Consider the following 19,255-nt stretch of genomic DNA (forward strand, 5'->3'; position numbering starts at 1 on the left):
CTTTTATAACTTGGCCAAAATAAACTTTGTCAGGGTCTTCTTTAACTCTTAGCTAATGCTTGCATGTCAACTATATACCGTATATACCAAAAGCAGTATTTTGTACATCGCTGAGTTCATTTATTCAGCAAAACAGATTTTTCTTGCCTTTTTTTCTGCAAAAACTTTAATAACTTTATCAAAGTTAACTTGTCTGGCTAACTTTGATTTTATGCTGAGCCTTGCCAGATTGACTAAACGCTCTTTACCTGTTGTTGATCTTAAATAATTTTTGATCAGCTTTAGTTTACACAAACTTACCATCTTGCTTTGCGTTTTTAATTAGTGTTTTGTGTTGTGCATATCATGTGAATTGTCACACACAATTTTTGTTTGCCAGTTGTTGATGGTGCTGTTGAAAGGTGTCGCTTGTACAGCTTTAATGTAAAAATTTCAAACTTAGTTATTTATCTTAGATGTAGCCTATAATTATTCAAAATGAGGACACTATGTGGTGTCGAAAACGTTGGAGTTAGAAGTTTTTTATTGTTTTTATTTTGTGTTTAATAAATAATGTTAAATCTGTTAACGTTACTGAGTGTCATATGTATAATATCTCGTACAACAAGTCAAGCTCTCTACCAATGCTCAAACAGAACATCAGGTCAAAACATAATCAAATTAATCATCTGACCAATAACCTTTCTTCAATAACTTTTGCATTCACCACATGCTTAGCAGAGGTGAATGAAGCCACTTTTTTTTACTTTGGCTCCGCTCCAGCTCCAAAAGTATTGACTCTGGCTCCTGCTACAACTCTTAAATTCATTTTAAAGTAAAATAAGCGTGAAACTTCCTTTTTCAAATAGTTTTTAAAAAACCCAAAAACACCCGGGCTTTTTAAAAAAAATCTGGCGGGTTAGGCAATCTCAACCTTGCTTTTGCTGTGACGCTATGCCCCCCCGGACAGGACAATAACCAACTTTTATGATTTAATTTAGGGTGCTTTTAACAGAACATTTTTAACGTAAAGCATTAAATCACCACTTTGGGCCCCTAATTTGCGCACAATGCACTTAGTTACCTTTCCGGGCCCTCTTGCTACATTACGGGCCCCCCCAGGACTAAATAATAACAACTTTTATGCTTGAATTTAGTCGTTTAGGATGGTTTTAACCAAACAATTTTGCGCGTAAACTATAAAATCACAATTCCGGGCCCCCCAACAATCACAGGTCTGGGCTCTCAAGGGTACGCCGTACCCTCCGTACCCCCCTCTCATAGGCCCTGGCTGTAGGAAGTATCAGTTGTAGTGTGGCGACCGCCGACCTGGAGGCTGGCGTGCTCAATGCGAGAAAAAAGTAGTCACGTGCTCAGTTGACCTACTTTGCAGCCTTGTTTGTGCAATTTCGCCTCTGGCAAGCAAATTTCTGCAGTATTTCAGAGTGAGAGTGACCTCAGTGACGTCGCCAATCGCCATTTTGTAAATCAAAACTTTTCACCAGCAAATATTTTCACTAGCCAATCGGACTAGTACTGCAACATTTCTACTAGTCCGCGCAAATTTTCACTAGCCATTGGCTAGCGGACTACCGCTAAGATCGAACCCTGATATCATTTCGGTAGTTTTCTTGGTTCAATTTCACTCCTTGGTCCACAAAAATCAATGGACGCCTTCCTGCTTCGTTGACTGTGGCCCACACCATCACTGATGTCGCCCATTGTCTCCGAGTGACTACCCGGGGTTCCATATCACCATCTCTTGACCAAACGCGATCATTCTGACTGTTAAAATGATGCTAGACATCAAATTTTTTCTCATCGCTAAATACAAGGTTTGACAGCGTGCTTCCTCCTTCAATACGTGAGAGCAGAATTCTCGCTCTGGAGAGACGTTTCTCAATGGTATTGGCATTTAGCAACGTGTGTTCTTGTGTTTGAATGGGCTCATCTTAAAATCCTTCTTGAGAACTGTGAACATGGTTCCATAGGCCACGTTCGCCTCCTTTGCCAGTTTTTTAATTGGATCTCTTGTAACGTTAATGATTGATGACCCTGTACAATGTTAAACACTCAATCTACCGTACATGATTAAATGGAAATGTCAAAAGTTGAAGTTGGATTTGAAAGACTAAGTGCAGATTCACTAAAAAATGATGTGCTGTACAGCATGATTCATCAAATTGATGTCGCATAATCAAATTTAAGTGATATACAGGGTGATCACTGATCAACCTAGTTTAGACACATATTTATTGAAATAACAGTACATCCAAACAGGAAAAAATTATACATATAAAGAAAAATACAAATAAATGTATAATAAACAAAATGTACTCTTATTTTTCAATATATCCTCCCTTTGCCTTCACCAAACGCCTTAGTCTGTTGTGCAACTACATGCATGAGGCACGTATGGTGTGTGGTGATATTTTTTCTCAATAAGTGCGCAATTTTTTCTTCAGAGCTGTAACGCTTAAATGATTTGAAGAACAGGCTTCACTGTCCAAGATACTCCATATTGCGAAGTCCGTTGGGTTTAAATCAAGAGAAGATGAGGGCCATAATTCCTTTGGCTAACACCCTGCCATATTCTCCTCACACCAGTCTTAAAAACTTTGCATATTTCACTGGGGGTCTTCCCTGCTGTGAACAATTCATGAATAGTTGCATTTATTGTGCTCATTAACGTAATTCTAAAATTTTTAACCTGAAATTAAAACGGATTATTTCGTCAACATATAGCTATATGCCTACACAAAGCAAATGTCAATTTTCCTTTTTAATAAGCTTTATTTTAAACAATGAAAATCTGTCTACACTTGGCTTGATCACCTGTATAACAAAACTACAACAACTACTAGTTTCCCGAACTGTTAATGACCTCAACAAACAGTACAGTTCTTCAATTTTGAAAAGATCTAAAAACAAAAGTAGGCCTTTTAGAAATTTCTCACAAAATGTGATATAGCTACTAGCTAGTCGTAACTCTAAAGGCCATGTACTGATAGTACACCAACATGCCGGTTTGAAATTTTAACTTCAAAAAATATTGTGCAAAAAGTTTAAACTTATTGATGGATGAATAAAAAAAAAACACTAACAGTAACCTCTCAAGTACATCCGCAAAAAGTGAAAAAGCTTTGTTTCACTGTTTCTTTACAACCAGTAGCAATAACTACACTTACTTCAATGCTTGCAATCTTTGTTACTAAACTAGCCAAAGAAGTTAACAAGCTCACAAAGACGAAGGTTTTAGTTCATTTGACTTTTTTACTTTTAGTTGATAGTCAGGTTCATTATATATTTTCGTTCAAAATTTTGGGAGATTAGCAAACCTATGTATTTTCGGAAAGCTTAGACCAGCGTTTCTCAAAGTGGACGAAATTGCCCCCCTGGGGGCGATTTTGAGCGCCAGGGGGGCGAAAAAATCAAAGGAGGCGATCGGGGGCGAAAACACTCGAAGGGGGCGAATTTATCAAACCACCAATAACAGTCCAACGCGCTAACAACATTCCAACGCGCAAACCATTTACTGCAAATAGATGATTCCACCTTGACCGACTATGTATCGCTTCTGCTTGGATATGTGCGTTTTGTTCATAATATGAGAACAAGAAATAATTTTTGCGCTCAGTCTTCCTACAGATATTCGGGCATCAAGCATCTTTAATGCACAGTGAAAAACTTTTATGAAGAGAAGGGGGTTCCACTAAAAAATATTCTACAATGCGCAACTGATGGTGTTCGGGCAATGGTTGGAAAGCATCGAGGGTTCATTGCACTGATGAAAAGAGCAATTCCTGGACTTATTGCAATACATTGTGTAATTCACCGTGAGCATTTGGTTACCCGTATTAGCTCAGTCCTGAACTGCATGAATCACTGAATATTGTGATGAAATGCGTCAAAAATATAAAAGCGCAGGTCAAAATGTCTTAACTCAGTTTCCCAATTTGAGCGAGAATATTATTACAGAAAAACGGAAAAATACTGCTCACATTTACACATGCTTCATAAAGACATGAAACTTCGCTTTTTAGATCTCGTGGACCTTCATGTTCCAAACGGAGTGGTGCAACCATTTTCTACCGAACCTACAGACATACTGTAGAAGTGGAACTTCAAGAGCAGTTCATTGATATGCAAACAGATAATGTATGCAGCAGTGGCCGAGTGGTTAGCGCGTTTGGGCTCGCAGTCGAGAGCCTGCATGTTCGACTCCAGCCACCCGCACTTGCTGTTGTTTCTCTGGGCAAAAAACTTTACGATAATTGCCTCTACCCAGTGATCGATTTCGAGTAATGGGTATTGGGTAGTACCAAATTTAAGTCACAAGTAGAGTAGACAACCGGAAACAGTCATTGCCGTCGGCTGCAGCGTGGGTCATGTGTACGCCGGAAGGCGTACACCGATGCATAGGGCTCAAGTCCGCTTTCCCGCAATGCAGCGTAAAGATATGAAAAACAAACAAACAATGAGTCAAGAGTGAAATTCAGAAATGATCGATACGATTTGTTTTGGTGCCAGGTTGCTGGCAAATATGAGCTTCTCTGGAAAGAAGCTAGAATGTGGATTTTGTCGTTTCCTACTTCATATATGGTTGAAAAGGGGTTTTCGGCTGTGACATTGATGCTTTCAAAGCAAAGAAATCGCTTGCTAGTTCATAAACGGGATGATCTTCGGCTCTATCTTACGAAGATGTCGCCAAACATTTCAAAACTTTGTAAAAGTCGCCAAGCTCATCCATCCCATTTAACAGTATCATGTATGCATGTTACTGTCAATTTCGTTGATTAAATTCCCAAAACTAAATTTGTCTATCATTCTATTATCAATGTTTATTTTACTTGACAAAATTAGGGGGGCGAAATTTTATTTCAATAACGAAAAGGGGGCGATGTACTAAAAAAGTTTGAGAAACACTGGCTTAGACCATGAGAAATCCGAAAAACGTTGATTGCATTTGCAGAGATGTCCGCATGGTCGCCATTTTGAATTTTCAAAATGGCCGCCACAAAATATATATTTTGTTCTATCTCGGCTCCTAATAAACTTAGAAACTTCATCAAACATGCTAATCCTATGTTTTAAGGGTCAAGGAATCCATTAGAAGCATGCCTAGATGCCTAGCGTTAACCACTTTAAATTATCCGCTATGGTTTTCAAAATGGAAGCCGAAATTATATTTTGTTATATTACTACTTATATACAGGAAGCACAGACCAGACCAGACCCCTAACATTTTTTTCAGGGATTACTGTACTCGTATAGTTTCCGAAATCCGAAGTATCCTTTTCACTGAGAATTCATTTGATAGTATCTTGCTGGAGGTGGTATATTGACGTGGTATTTCTTCTGTCTCTACAGGGCAAACACAACATGAGTGAAGACTCCACAGGTTTCAAGTTGTCCGTCACCAAGACAAATAAAACTATAGACTGGAATAGTGTATCCTGTGTCAAGAGTCAAAGCGTGAGGCAGTTGTTCAAAATCCGAAGATTGATTCTGAGAAGTTGCTTGGGAGTCTTATGGTAAGATCAAGCCTACAAGATGGAGAATATGTCGCTCTCCAGAGGCGTCTCCAGGGATTTTCTAAAGAAACCATGCTCGAAGCAAAAGCAACATGGCATCGAAGTTGTTTCCTCACTGCAACCAATCAGGTATCCATACAACGAGCCAGGAATCGATTTCAACATGCCATGTCAACAGGAAAATATGTCTCCAAAGAACGAGGACACAAACGAACAAGCTCGGAAACGGGTGCGAGCACATCAGCTACAGCAGTGCCATTCACTAGATCTGCAACTGAGCATCTGACAAAAGACCGGTGGTTCTGTCAGGTAGATGATAGACTATCTACAGTCCGAACAGAGAATTTGGTAAAAACACTCAGGCAAGCTGTAGAAATTACTCAGGATCTGGTCGTAACCAACACGCCATCTGTACCAACTTGTATCTGTGTGGGACAGATTGCAAAAATGACGTTGACTGTAATGCTGGAAATGAGACTCAGGACAGTGATGACGAAATATGAAATAGCAACTGTTCAGTGTGATGGTGTTTGTATTGGTGTAGTGATGTACATTTGTAATGGTATGTTGAAAATGATCCTCGCTATCAGACTATGCAAATATTGTAAATAACGACAGCTGTTGGAAACTTGAATTGTTTTTCTTTTGTCTTCAAAATGTGACAGTGGTGTGCACTGTGCAGGCTTGCCTCTAATGAATTCCTTAGTCAACCTAACTTAGCAATAGCATGTTGAATGAAGCTTATATTTCAACTAGTGAGAAGTAATATAATTTTGGGGGCAATTTTGAAAACCAACATAGCTGATAACTGTAAAGTGGTTAACGCTAGGCATCTGGGTATGCTTGTAATGGATTCCTTGACTCTTAAAACATAGGATTAGCATGTTTGATGAAGTTTCTAAGTTTATTAGGAGCCGAGATAGAACAAAATATATATTTTGTGGCGGCCATTTTGAAAATTCAAAATGGCGGCCATGCGGACATCTCTGCAAATGTAATAAACGTTTTTCGGATTCCTCATGATCTAACTAAGCTTTCCGAAAATGCATAAGTTTGCTAATCTCCTAAGATTTTGAACGAAACTCTTTTTATTGACAAAGTAAACCTGACTATGAGTTACATTATTACTTTAAAATGCTTGTGACGCTTGTTTTGAGGTGATTTAATGAGGTTTTGCGGGTCCACGTCTTTTAAACGCAGACAGTTAGGCGCCGGTCAAATAGGCGCGCACACTGTGGTGTCAGGATATTTAGGTGCTGAGCACTGTGGTGCCCGTTCATTTAGGTGCTATTCCTAGTAAAGTCTACAAATTGTATCAGCTCAGCTTTGACAAAACCTAGTCGGGGTTTTGACGGAAAACTAACTTACTCTTCACTCAAGCGTGCCAGCTGCCACCCGCTTGAATGCAGTATAGGCTACGGTATATTTTTTACTGATGTTTAGTGTAGTTATTATTTGACTTAATTATTAAGTGAACTCAGTCATGTTCAGACACTTGAATAATTTATTGATAAAGCTTTCGCCGACGCAAACCTGGACTAACAAATAAATGCCGAACACGCGCATTAAAAAAACAATATATTCTGTTCAATATAACATTTTGTGTGAAAAGCATCTAAAGCAGCTTCACTCACTGAAGCCATGACTAACAACAAATAAATGCACAAAACAAACACATTAACAAAACAACATATAAGTTATTTTGGCAGCCGATTGTAGCATCGAATAGACAGCGATAGACACGTGTTTCGCCCATGAGGCTGGGCTCATCAGTATCGCACCGTATTCTTGCCACTTGAGTAATCGACCGCCGCTTTACCAGTCAGTTTAACTCTTATCTTTGTGGAAAGAAAGAGCCAACAAAACCAGCAGGTGCCAGGGGTAGGTCAATGTGAAGAAAGGCGTTCTTCCCGGCTATCAGCACAAGGCTGATTACTCACTAGCACAGCGAGCTGCAGTGACGCTTCGCTAACCAGAACGGTGTAGCTTCCACGCCAGCCATTGAGACCTCCAATTAAACGTTTAAGTTATTTTGGCAGCCGATTGTAGCATCGAATAGACAGCGATAGACACGTGTTTCGCCCATGAGGCTGGGCTCATCAGTATCGCACCGTATTCTTGCCACTTGAGTAATCGACCGCCGCTTTACCAGTCAGTTTAACTCTTATCTTTGTGGAAAGAAAGAGCCAACAAAACCAGCAGGTGCCAGGGGTAGGTCAATGTGAAGAAAGGCGTTCTTCCCGGCTATCAGCACAAGGCTGATTACTCACTAGCACAGCGAGCTGCAGTGACGCTTCGCTAACCAGAACGGTGTAGCTTCCACGCCAGCCATTGAGACCTCCAATTAAACGTTTAAGTTATTTTGGCAGCCGATTGTAGCATCGAATAGACAGCGATAGACACGTGTTTCGCCCATGAGGCTGGGCTCATCAGTATCGCACCGTATTCTTGCCACTTGAGTAATCGACCGCCGCTTTACCAGTCAGTTTAACTCTTATCTTTGTGGAAAGAAAGAGCCAACAAAACCAGCAGGTGCCAGGGGTAGGTCAATGTGAAGAAAGGCGTTCTTCCCGGCTATCAGCACAAGGCTGATTACTCACTAGCACAGCGAGCTGCAGTGACGCTTCGCTAACCAGAACGGTGTAGCTTCCACGCCAGCCATTGAGACCTCCAATTAAACGTTTAAGTTATTTTGGCAGCCGATTGTAGCATCGAATAGACAGCGATAGACACGTGTTTCGCCCATGAGGCTGGGCTCATCAGTATCGCACCGTATTCTTGCCACTTGAGTAATCGACCGCCGCTTTACCAGTCAGTTTAACTCTTATCTTTGTGGAAAGAAAGAGCCAACAAAACCAGCAGGTGCCAGGGGTAGGTCAATGTGAAGAAAGGCGTTCTTCCCGGCTATCAGCACAAGGCTGATTACTCACTAGCACAGCGAGCTGCAGTGACGCTTCGCTAACCAGAACGGTGTAGCTTCCACGCCAGCCATTGAGACCTCCAATTGAGACCTCCAAAACAACATATTTTTCTGTTCAATATAACACTTTGTGTGTAAAGCATTGCCCTACCTGCCAAGATGATATAATCTGCAGACTTTACTGGGAATAGGAGCTAAATGAACAGGCGCCACAGTGCTCCGCACCTAAATATCCTGACGCCACAGTGTGCGCGCCTATTTGACCGGTGCCTAACTGTCTGCGCCTAAAAGACTAGCTCCCGGTTTTGCTGCCGATACTAAACGTTTTTGTGTTTGATCTCACTGCCGGTTTATCGGCAGAGGGACCTGCTTTTCTCCCTCTGGCACAGTGAGGTTGGTTCAATTTTTATAAAGCTTGTTTGTCTGTATAAAACTATGACATCATCCAGAGAAGACCAACCGCACATCGCCATTCCCATGCAAAGCCGGCCACTTTCAATGTGCAAACGGGAAATGCATCGTACAGAAATGGGTTTGCGACAACGACAACGATTGTTTGGACAATAGCGATGAAGCCACCACCATGTGTCGTGAGTCTGTTATTGTAAAACCTTCGATTACTTATCCTAAAAGCTTTCAACATGGCGTGAAATAGTATAAGCCTCGCCGTAATCGGAATATAAAATGCTCAACAATATATCTATAGTCGTATCCAGGATTACATTCAGTTGTTGAAGATTTAGATTAAGTAGACGGGAAGGCAAGGAAGCCAATCTTCGTGTCCACCTTCACTCCTTCATGCATGCCTTCAAGTGTTTTGCCAAAGATATAGCCGCATGCTCTTGAGCGGTGTCGAACAGGCGCCCTTTTGAACGCCGAGCCAGCGCTCTCACCACTCAGCTGTGCAGCCGACTCATCTAACTAATTATTGTTGGTTGGAGATGTAAGAATCTCACAATGGATATTTCGCTCGTGTGGATGTCGTAGCTTTGTAATTGTTCGATCTCATTATCGCACATTTCAATTCAGATCGCCTAACCACATTCTTGTTTTAAATGAAGCTGAAATCTGTCATTGAATATCTGACGATATCTGTCGTCGCATAAGTTGTGAGAGTCGTTGAGTTTAAGTATTAAAGTTTCACTTAAAATTTTAATCTTTTTAAGATAACAAAATATGTCAAGACAATCGGTTTCATTGCAACTCAACGGGACTTTGTATCTCGTCACTGTGGGTTTGCGACGGTGAGAACGACTGCCGCGACGGTGAAGACGAAAGCCCGGATACCTGCAATGGTAAAATCTACCATTAATATAAGTGATTATTGCGAGGTGTAATACTGAAACCAAATGTACTACCAAGTATCAGTTGATTAAAGAAGCTTAGTACAATAGTACAGTACTTCGTAAATTGTTATACACGTGTGGAGCTGGTTAGCTTTCCCACGTATCTTATCCAACAATATTACTGAGTTACCGTTAGTATTTGGGATAGACAGCTGAGCTGCGTATAATTTTATGAAATTTAACTTACAATTACTTTAGTTCATTGCAGATTAGGTACAGTTCTAGGTATCTATTGTAAGTGCTCGTTTGTGTTTGCAAGAGTCGATTGTTCTGATTTTGTAACATTTGTGTTTGATACACATGTGTAATGAAATTGCGTTCTTCTGATTCGTGTGTGTGACGTCATGATTATTTTGCTTCGGACCCAGGCATTCTTTCTTTATTGGTACACTCGGTGTTTTGTGTTTTCAACTTGTTGTAGTCTTGAGTTTGTTAGCTGGTCCTTATGTTGAGTACAGAGTAATGATGTTCTTTTCTGTTGACGTATGTATTTATGTTTTGTATTTACATATCCTACTTTTAAGTTAATTAAAACTAATACTAGTGAAATGTCTGGTTATTATAACAGCATAATTTAATTCACTTATTTGAAAATGGAAAGCAAGTTATATAAACCTAACGTCTTCAAGGCTGATCCAAGTTCTGCCAATCCAAGAAAACCTGGCTACATTGGTACAAACAATTCACGGGATTCATAGAAGGCATGCTGGATGTGATTGATGCGGACAAGCTAAGATGCCTGATTGCACATTAGGCTGGCGCAAAATCTCAAAAAAAAAATTTTTTTTCTTTTAAATTTTTCGTCAGTTTGTAATATTGTTCCTTTTGGTAAATGTATCTCCTATACCAAATTTCACAAAAAAATATTAACGTTTGACCCTGGTTCACCTGGTTTGAATTTTTTCTAAATATCGAATTTTCGCTTATCCCTGAAACTGCTCACTCGCTATCTTCTAATGCACTTTAGCATCTTAATAGACACAATAAGAGGCAGTAACACAAACTTGTAGCAAGGAAAGTGGTTTAATTAGCAACTCCATGAACACTGACACGTGTATTACTTTCAAAATGTCGAATTCTACCACATTTCAGACATGATTTTCTTTGTGCACCGTTCACTGTAGTGAATATCTACTGCTTTCAGTTTCTTGAATCATTTGACGATGTTTATCGATTTTCACAGGCCAACAAACATTTTTTTTATATAAAGGCAGGACATGTGAGAGTCATTTTAAGGTATTTCGAGGCCCCTGATTCTGAAAATGCACTAAGTTTTGTAAAATTGGCTCTAGTTTTTGAGTTAGCCAAGATTCCAGCTACCACTTTTGATAACTAAATCTTTAACTGCTACAGTAGGCTAGGTGGTAGAAATGGTTTTGAGAAAAAAGCTTAACCTTGCTCCAAAACATTACTGAAGGTATTGAGGTTACTCTCAGTCATGCCCGTTTTCCTATTGATTCAAGCAAATCACCACTTGAAACAAGAGAGGGCAAACAAAAAACAGAAATAGCAACGTCCACGCAATGATCATTAGGCTACTTGCACACTCCATGTAAACATGATGTTCCAACTTCATTCGAACATGCTCACCGTACAGAAGTATCAATTTTCATGGTGATTCCACGGCTCTCTTTATGCCATGGCACTCTGAATTTCTTAGCCTTGAGCCCAGAAATGGGTTTGAGTGCAATGTTTGCATACTTTAGGAGGAACCCAGGACTTATCTTGATCACCCAGCTTCATGTCAAAGTAATAATAATGCTTGTTTTTATATAGCGCTGCATCTATCGCAGAATGCGTTGCTCCTCTGCGTTGCCTCATGCAGTAAAATATATCTGGGTTGTTTGTACAGCATCCTACTTGTCAAAGACGTATTTTATTAACCTATATGCCGTTTATTTAGCCTATAGACCAGAAAAAACTTCTTGCAGCAAAGACTTGGCCTCAGCAAAAGCTTAGAATGAAACTTCATTTGTACAGTATCCATTTCAGTAGGCTTAGGCTACCTTTTCAATATAAAGCTGCATTCATAAACACATGACTTTCGGGATATTTTTCTTGTGATGTAGGCCTACTGATTCACAACTGTTTTCATTGAATATTTATGTCTCGATAGTCTCCCTTACGTTAAACACAGTTCATTTCAACCTTTGCTTGCGTTTTGAACTTTCGTGCAGTATGAACCAATTGAACTAGACAAGTGCAATTATGACATCATAATGGTAAACAGGGCTGAAAATAAGTAATTTGCTAATTGAAAGCTTTTGAGTAACGATTTCAAAAATATATTCATTGTCGAATATCTCGAAAACTAGAGCCAATTCGAAAAAACTAAGTGCATTTTCGGAATCAGGGGCCCTGAAATACTTTAAAATGACTCTCATCTTTTGTGCCAAAAATTTTTGTTGGTCTATATGTTATAGATTCACTGACTGCAAAAAAGCTGTAAAATCAACAAAAATGACACTAAAAGCATGCACTATTAGTGACTTTCAGACTTGGAGTAGGGTGAAGATGTTCCACGTGGAAGTTAACAGAGGAAGTGACGTCACAAATCACGTGGTCAAATTTTGAGAAATCCCCTCTTCAGATACTGCTAAACCACTTCGAAATTTACTAATTTTTCAGAAAAATTCAGAATTTCTCCTTGGGTGAACCAGGGTCAAAGGTCAAAACCCAACAAAAATTTTTGGTTTGCAAATATTAGTGAGCAAAATGGAACATTATTCCAAACTGACAAAAATTTTAAAGAACATCAAGGAAAATGAGCCACCCTATTGCGCATATAGATGCCGACGTTTATGACTAATTGACTATATTAGTGAATGCGACACGTTCGACAATGCAGTTACCACACTACGTGCTCTTTACGAGAAACCTATCAACAGTAGTTTCTCACGTTACCAATTGAAAACTTGCAAACAAGAACCAAGTCAATCGCTAGATGACCAATTGACTATCTACAAAACCTAAAAACGTTAGCCAAAGATTGTTGATCGACAAAGGTCCACTTCAGGCTCTCATGCACAAAGTGGCAATGCCGTGCTTCCTGCTTAAGGTAGACCCGGCTAGAGTGTAGTTGGGAATAGCTAGCCTATCTGCAGAGGTGCAGTGGGTCTCTTGGAGGAGGATGACTAGTGTCTGGTTGGTATGGGCAAGCTGCTCCACAACTTTGATCTTGCTTGTTGTGTAGCCTTCTATGTTGAGCTGCAGAATGGTGGGGCGTCTGAACTTGTCCGTTGCCCCCAGCAGCTGTGCCATCCGGGGGGAGGCTCTTGGTTGACAAGTTTCGTTTGGCATCTGCTTGGGTGCAGATGTTACTCACAAGATGGGGCACGAGGAGCCACTTGTCGTCCATCCCTAAAGATTATGGAGAGCCAAAGATTGTGATTATAGACATGTGACGGCAACAGAATATCGAAACGAAGCTATATGCCAAACGTTCATTTCTGGTATTGTCTCTCACGAGATTCGACAGCGTCTTTTGGAAAGCAACACCCCTGAGACCACAACGCTAGAAGCTATTTTCAAGCAAGCTCGTTCTCTGGAAATTGCTCATCGAAACTCCGAACAATACGACAGGCTGTTTGTGTCAAGGCCGATTTCTGAGTATCATGATGAACTCAGTACTGCTGCTATTCGAAACCAACTTGCGGGTAGTTCCAATCAATCCAGCTTCAAATCAGAATGTGGATATTATGGAGGTTTTCCAAATCATGTTCGGTTGTTGTGCCCGGCCAGAAAAGTCAAGTGCTGTAAATGCACCGCTTAAGGACACTATGCGGTGGTTTGTCGCACGAGTTGGAAGAAGTCTTCTGCTATGGAATCGCTTCAAATCAAAATATGGATATTATGGAGGTTTTCCAAAACATGTTCGGTTGTTGTGCCCGGCCAGAAAAGTCAAGTGCTGTAAATGCACCGCTTAAGGATACTATGCGGTGGTTTGTCGCACGAGTTGGAAGAAGTCTTCTGCTATGGAATCGCTTCAAATCAGAATGTGGATATTATGGAGGTTTTCCAAAACATGTTCGGTTGTTGTGCCCGGCCAGAAAAGTCAAGTGCTGTAAATGCACTGCTTACGGATACTATGCGGTGGTTTGTCGCACGAGTTGGAAGAAGTTTTCTGCTATGGAATCGCTGTGGTATCATCGGTGGTATCATCGTCGGAACCAATAGGAAGCCCTCCCCCCGACAAAGGTGAATGTTAGAATTAGCATCAACATTCAACGGCAATGCAATAATTGACACCGAATCCAGTTTAACGCCATGTGGGTAAAGAGTTGGTTCGAAGGCATGACCTTGTAATTCACCCTCATGTGAAATTGGAATGGCGATAAAAGGAAAAGCCTCAAGAAGTCAAGGTTATTGTCAAGTAAACATTGAACTCGAGCAACGCAAATATGTTTATGTCAATCTGGTGATTTTGAAACACTTACTGACTGACGTAATTTGGGCCAAGATTTTTTAAAATAGCATGAGTCAGTAAAAATTGATTTATTAATTTTTATTAAAAAAATTTAAAAATTTTAATATTTAAAAATTTATTATCTCAAAAACCTGACGTAACAGAAGAAATGTTAGCCCAGATTTGGATTTAGTGCCCCTAATTAATATCCCAAACCAGTTTCAAAGTTTTCGCGTCAAAAATTGTGTTGACCAGTTTGATAAATTCTAACCCTGTTTGTTTTAGTCAAAGGAAGAAATCTTGTGACGAGTATGCTTCCGCTTTGTTGAAGGACTTGTATTGGCTTCATATTCATTGAATTTCAAGTCTAAAACTTTGAGCAGAACTAGACGAGCTAGTCGCAGTCATAGATGACACTTCGTGCATAGCCAGATGAGGACTGAGTCAGATAAAGTGGAGGGGTAACTCGGCTATCCGCTACTTACGTCAGAGTCACTCTTACGGATAGGTGATATGTATGAAGTAACTCAGTGCCATATTTTTACGTTTTGGAAAGCAGTTCTCATATTTTCTTTATCTCGCAACGTTTTCTTGTATTACTGATCTAAATCCTTGGCTGGGTGTGATGCCGTAGCTTCATTTACGGAGACCATTGAGCCAACATAATTAAAAGATTCTCACGTATATTGGAGATCAAGCTCTGTAGTTTTTACCATGGAATGGTTTGTATGCTTGAAAGGTCATGATAAAAGGATTTTCTATTCACATTTTGCAAACATATTGCACCCTTTGCTAGTGCATAACAACCTTAACACAACATCAGCTTCACAGCAACCACCACCGATAAACCAAACTAATAGAGCTATGCTGCTATCAAATACTGTACATTCAAATAAAACCAATGCTCTCGTGTATTCAGGTCGTGTCTGTGATGAAGGAGGATTTGCCTGCTCTAACGGGAAGTGCATTCCAAGTGACTGGGTTTGTGACCATGATGTGGATTGTGTAGATGGTTCTGACGAAAAAGAGAATTGCAGTAAGTGGTAATTCTTAAATAAAGTTACGTCAAAGTAGTGAATGTCGTGTAACAATAGATTTTTTCAATTTATGTTAAAAAAAACTGTTCTAAATCAAGCGTCTACAGTTGTTCGGTTTAGTTCTTTACAGCAAGCAATTATTCTGTAGTTAGCCAAATGTCATAATGTATAATATTCTTTTGGTTTGTGAAATATTTTTGAAGTAAACGGGTTATAACCGCTAGAAAAACAATACATCTTATCGTACTGACACTGATTTTGCAAGTGCTACATTTGTCTTGTATTTGAAATTTCAATGAACAATCACTGCCATTGCAGAGATCTTTACTCTGGTTCTAGCTAACAAATTGTTAGTTTTTAATTGAGATATTGTCACTATAGAATTATAGATTGCTATTATGCACTTCCGCCAAGAAACAACTTATCCATATGCCACCCACGGCATTTTTTGCAGCCTTGGGAAGTTGCCAAGATGGTGTCCAATTTTCTTGCCGCAACAACCGCTGTATTTTAATCGATTATGTTTGTGATGACGAGGATGATTGTGGTATGTGGATTGAAGATATGCATGTGATACTGTTTACAGATATTCTGCCATTTTGTAATGGGCTGTGCTTGTTAAGTAGCACTTTATAATTCAAGTTTTAGAATAAACTCTCTATTGTAGTGACAAAATGATAAAGTTTCTTTATTATATACCACCTGTGGTGTATACAGGTGACAATTCTGACGAAGAAAGATGCGAAAGGCAGGTCCCTATCCATCCTGCGAGATGTTTTGATCCCTTTGATATGATGTGCGGAGGAGGCAGATGCATCCCAAAGAAGTGGAAGTGTGATGGTGATCAGGAATGTCCGGACGGGAGCGATGAAGAAGGATGTGCAAGTAGGGTTGTTTTATCTTAACGGTAGTTATTGAAGCTGAATGAAGCTGTAAACAGTGTTATTTTGGCTTGTAGGTCTCATCAGTATTGCGCTTTCTAACTAAAACTTGTCTTATTTTGTCAAATTAGTTAGTTTCCCACTGCTTAGCCATCAAGTAAGCTTCTTTTAAATTTGCGCTTTTAAATTAGAAATGAAGAACGGCACATTGACTGAAAGCCAGTTTTGCGTTCTCTTAGCTCCATGTGAAGGGACAGAATCTTGTTGGAATGACAAATTACGGTTTTTGGAGTCAGCAATGGACCCTCAAGAACATCATTTCGGTAGTTCTCTGGTTCAATTTCACTCCTTGGTCCACAAAAATCAATGGACTCTTTCCTGGTTCGTTGACTGTGGCCCACACCATCACTGATGCCGCCCCTTGTCTCCGAGTGACTACCCGGGCTTCCACGTCACCATGTCTTGACCAAACACGAACATTCTGACTGTTAAAAATGATACTGGACATCAAATTTCTTCTCATCGCTGAACGTTAAGTTTGGCAACGTGCCTCCTCCTTCAATATGTGAGAGCAGAATTCTCGCTCTGGAGAGACGTTTCTCAATGGTATTGGCATTTAGCAACTGTTTCTTCCTGTGTTTGAATGGGCTCATCTTAAAATCCTTCTTGAGAACTGTGAACATGGTTCCATAGGCCACGTTCGCCTCCTTTGCAAGTTTCACCTCCTTTGTCAGTTTTTGAATTAGATCTAACGTTAATTATTGATGACCCTGTAGTAGAGTGTCAAGCTCTAATTCGGGCTTATAAAGTCGAGGTAACAATGTTTGTGTTAATTAGTTTTCATTCAATAAAATTAAAGTGAAACGAACATACGTACGTATGATACGTATTATATTTTTGAAATGTGGTTTTGTTAACCAGTTCGTTTCTTGAATAATTAAATGTTTGTGAGCTTGCAAAATACAAAGGCACCTGTTTTTTGATAAAGCGGCCAATTTAAGTACATATCATAGTCGAAATGCTTCGGCATGTAATTTTGGTGAACTCGCAGACAGCAGTTGTCTTCCCCATTTTCGTTCTTGTGCAAGCGACAATGCATGTGTGCTGGCGTTGTGGTGGTGCGACGGAGATGAGGACTGTGCAGATGGAACAGATGAGAAAAACTGCTCGTGTCCACAACCACCACAGTCTCACTATACGCAGGTAACCAATAAATGCATATTGGGGTTATTAAGGTTTTTTTTTTCACTGTTAAGAGTCTTACCTCCTAATGAGGTAAGGTTTTCAATATCCTAAGCTTCGGCACTCATGAGAGCAGGGTTACCAATTCCTTCTTTTCGGCCACTTTTTTCTTTAGAGACTATTTAGAGATCTCTTAGAATTAGATCTTCCATTGTTTCACTCAACAAAACCAAATCTATTCGCCATTGAATTGGTTTTGTGGAGTGACACAATGGAAGATTTGAGAGAGAAATTTGACAAGTGGAAGGAGTCGCTTCAATGTAAAGGTATGCGTGTCAACATCAAAAAGACAAAGGTTGTAATAAGTGGAACAGAAGGGGAAATCACAATGAGCAAAATTGACCCATGTGGCTTATGTGGACGAAGAGTGATGGCAAATTCTGTTATGTGTACGAAATGCAGGAATTGGGTGCATGGAAGATGTGCAAAGACGAGGAGAGTGACATGCAGATCCGGAGCTGGTTTGGGATGTGAATGATGCAAGAAGATTGAAGAAGGAATGGTTGGTCCTGTTAAAAAGTTGAATGACGAAGTTGAATCAGTGAATGCCTTTTGCTATCTAGGAGATAGATTGAATGCCAGTGGTGGTTGTAAAGCGGCAGTGACTGCAAGAGTCAGGTTTGGTTGGGTGAAATTCAGAGAGTGTGGAGAGTTGTTATGTGGTAGAAGATTTCCGTTGAAAATGAGAGGAAGAATTTTACTAGTTGTGTGAGATCTGCAATGCTGTACGGAAGTGAGACATGGTGCTTACGGGAAAACGAAATGGCGATTTCAAGAAGAACTGAGAGAGCGATGGTGAGAGCAATGTGTGGTGTGAAGCTGATGGACAAAAGGAATACTGAAGAACTTATGAACTTGCTTGGGTTGAATGAGAATGTTGATAAGTTGGCGAAGGCGAATCTAGTAAAGTGGTATGGGTATGTTTTGAGAAGAGCGCTGGAGTTACAGGTGGAGGGTCGTTGAAAATAAGGAAGACCCAAGAAAACGTGGAAAAGGCAAGTTGAGGAGGAAAGCAGCAAGGTGGGCTTGACAAGAGAGGACAGATGACAGATGGATGTGAAGACAGATGGATGTGAAGACAGATGGATGTGAAGACAGAGCGTGAAGGCGATTGCGGCATTTGAAGGTGAATCCGGCCACCCTTAGTAACGGGTGACATCACCAGATTAAAACTGGACTATTCCTACCTAACAGTACATCCTGGATAGAGGTGAGCAGTGTTCTTAATACTAGCGTTGGGAAGTAAATCAGGACCACATGATTACAAAACGCACCCTCTTTCCCACTGCGCCATCCCACTGTATGGTGCGCCCCTACCCGAAGTAGTGGTAAAAGGAAAGTTTCTACTTTGCAAGATATTGATAAGATCGGCATTAAGTGCACGCTTCTAAGGGCTATGACCTGCTGAATTGAACATGAGTTTGACCACAGCCATAGGTTACCTAGACACAAATTGCTCTGATTGGTCAAAATAACATCATGATTATGAAATGACACCTGATTAGGCTTAATCTTCAATTGTTTGCAGGTTTAGAATTAATAGAAACAAGGCCGTGTGATGACTATGTTATCATAAGTTGAAGGCATGCAGCAGGAGCACCTGATTATTAGATCACGTGAATACTCTTATAGGAAGTTTAAAACTTAATTTATCTGATGTTTTAGTGTTGACAGTTGTTGTATAAGACCTAAGCAAGGATGGATCCAAGGAGGTGTGTGGAGGGTGCGCACCCCAAAAAATTTTTTTAAATGCCGCAGCACGCAGGAGTAGGGGAGGAGAAGGGAGGTGGTGGGGGTGTCAATTGTGTGATTGTCACTATTGAATGTATTGTTATTTTACGAATATTAATCTTTTCTTTCCATAACAATTTTAAATCATGATATTTATTTGGTTTTCTGATTTTGATTCAC

At 40.1% G+C, this 19,255-nt stretch overlaps 1 protein-coding gene across 1 annotated transcript in view; it reads left to right on the forward strand.

Annotated features, from left to right (window-relative positions):
* The window catches only part of LOC145773751 (prolow-density lipoprotein receptor-related protein 1-like), a 163,258-nt gene that overhangs the window by 38,778 nt on the left and 105,225 nt on the right, over positions 1-19,255 (forward strand). The window contains exons 20-25 of the mRNA XM_082584884.1: positions 8,883-9,023; positions 9,600-9,728; positions 15,104-15,220; positions 15,676-15,768; positions 15,939-16,106; positions 17,154-17,305. Coding sequence (XP_082441010.1) covers positions 8,883-9,023; positions 9,600-9,728; positions 15,104-15,220; positions 15,676-15,768; positions 15,939-16,106; positions 17,154-17,305 — 800 coding nt within the window. The remainder of the gene's footprint in view (positions 1-8,882; positions 9,024-9,599; positions 9,729-15,103; positions 15,221-15,675; positions 15,769-15,938; positions 16,107-17,153; positions 17,306-19,255) is intronic.

This window comes from Aplidium turbinatum, chromosome 7, assembly GCF_918807975.1.
Source record: "Aplidium turbinatum chromosome 7, kaAplTurb1.1, whole genome shotgun sequence".
Lineage (NCBI taxonomy): Eukaryota > Metazoa > Chordata > Ascidiacea > Aplousobranchia > Polyclinidae > Aplidium > Aplidium turbinatum.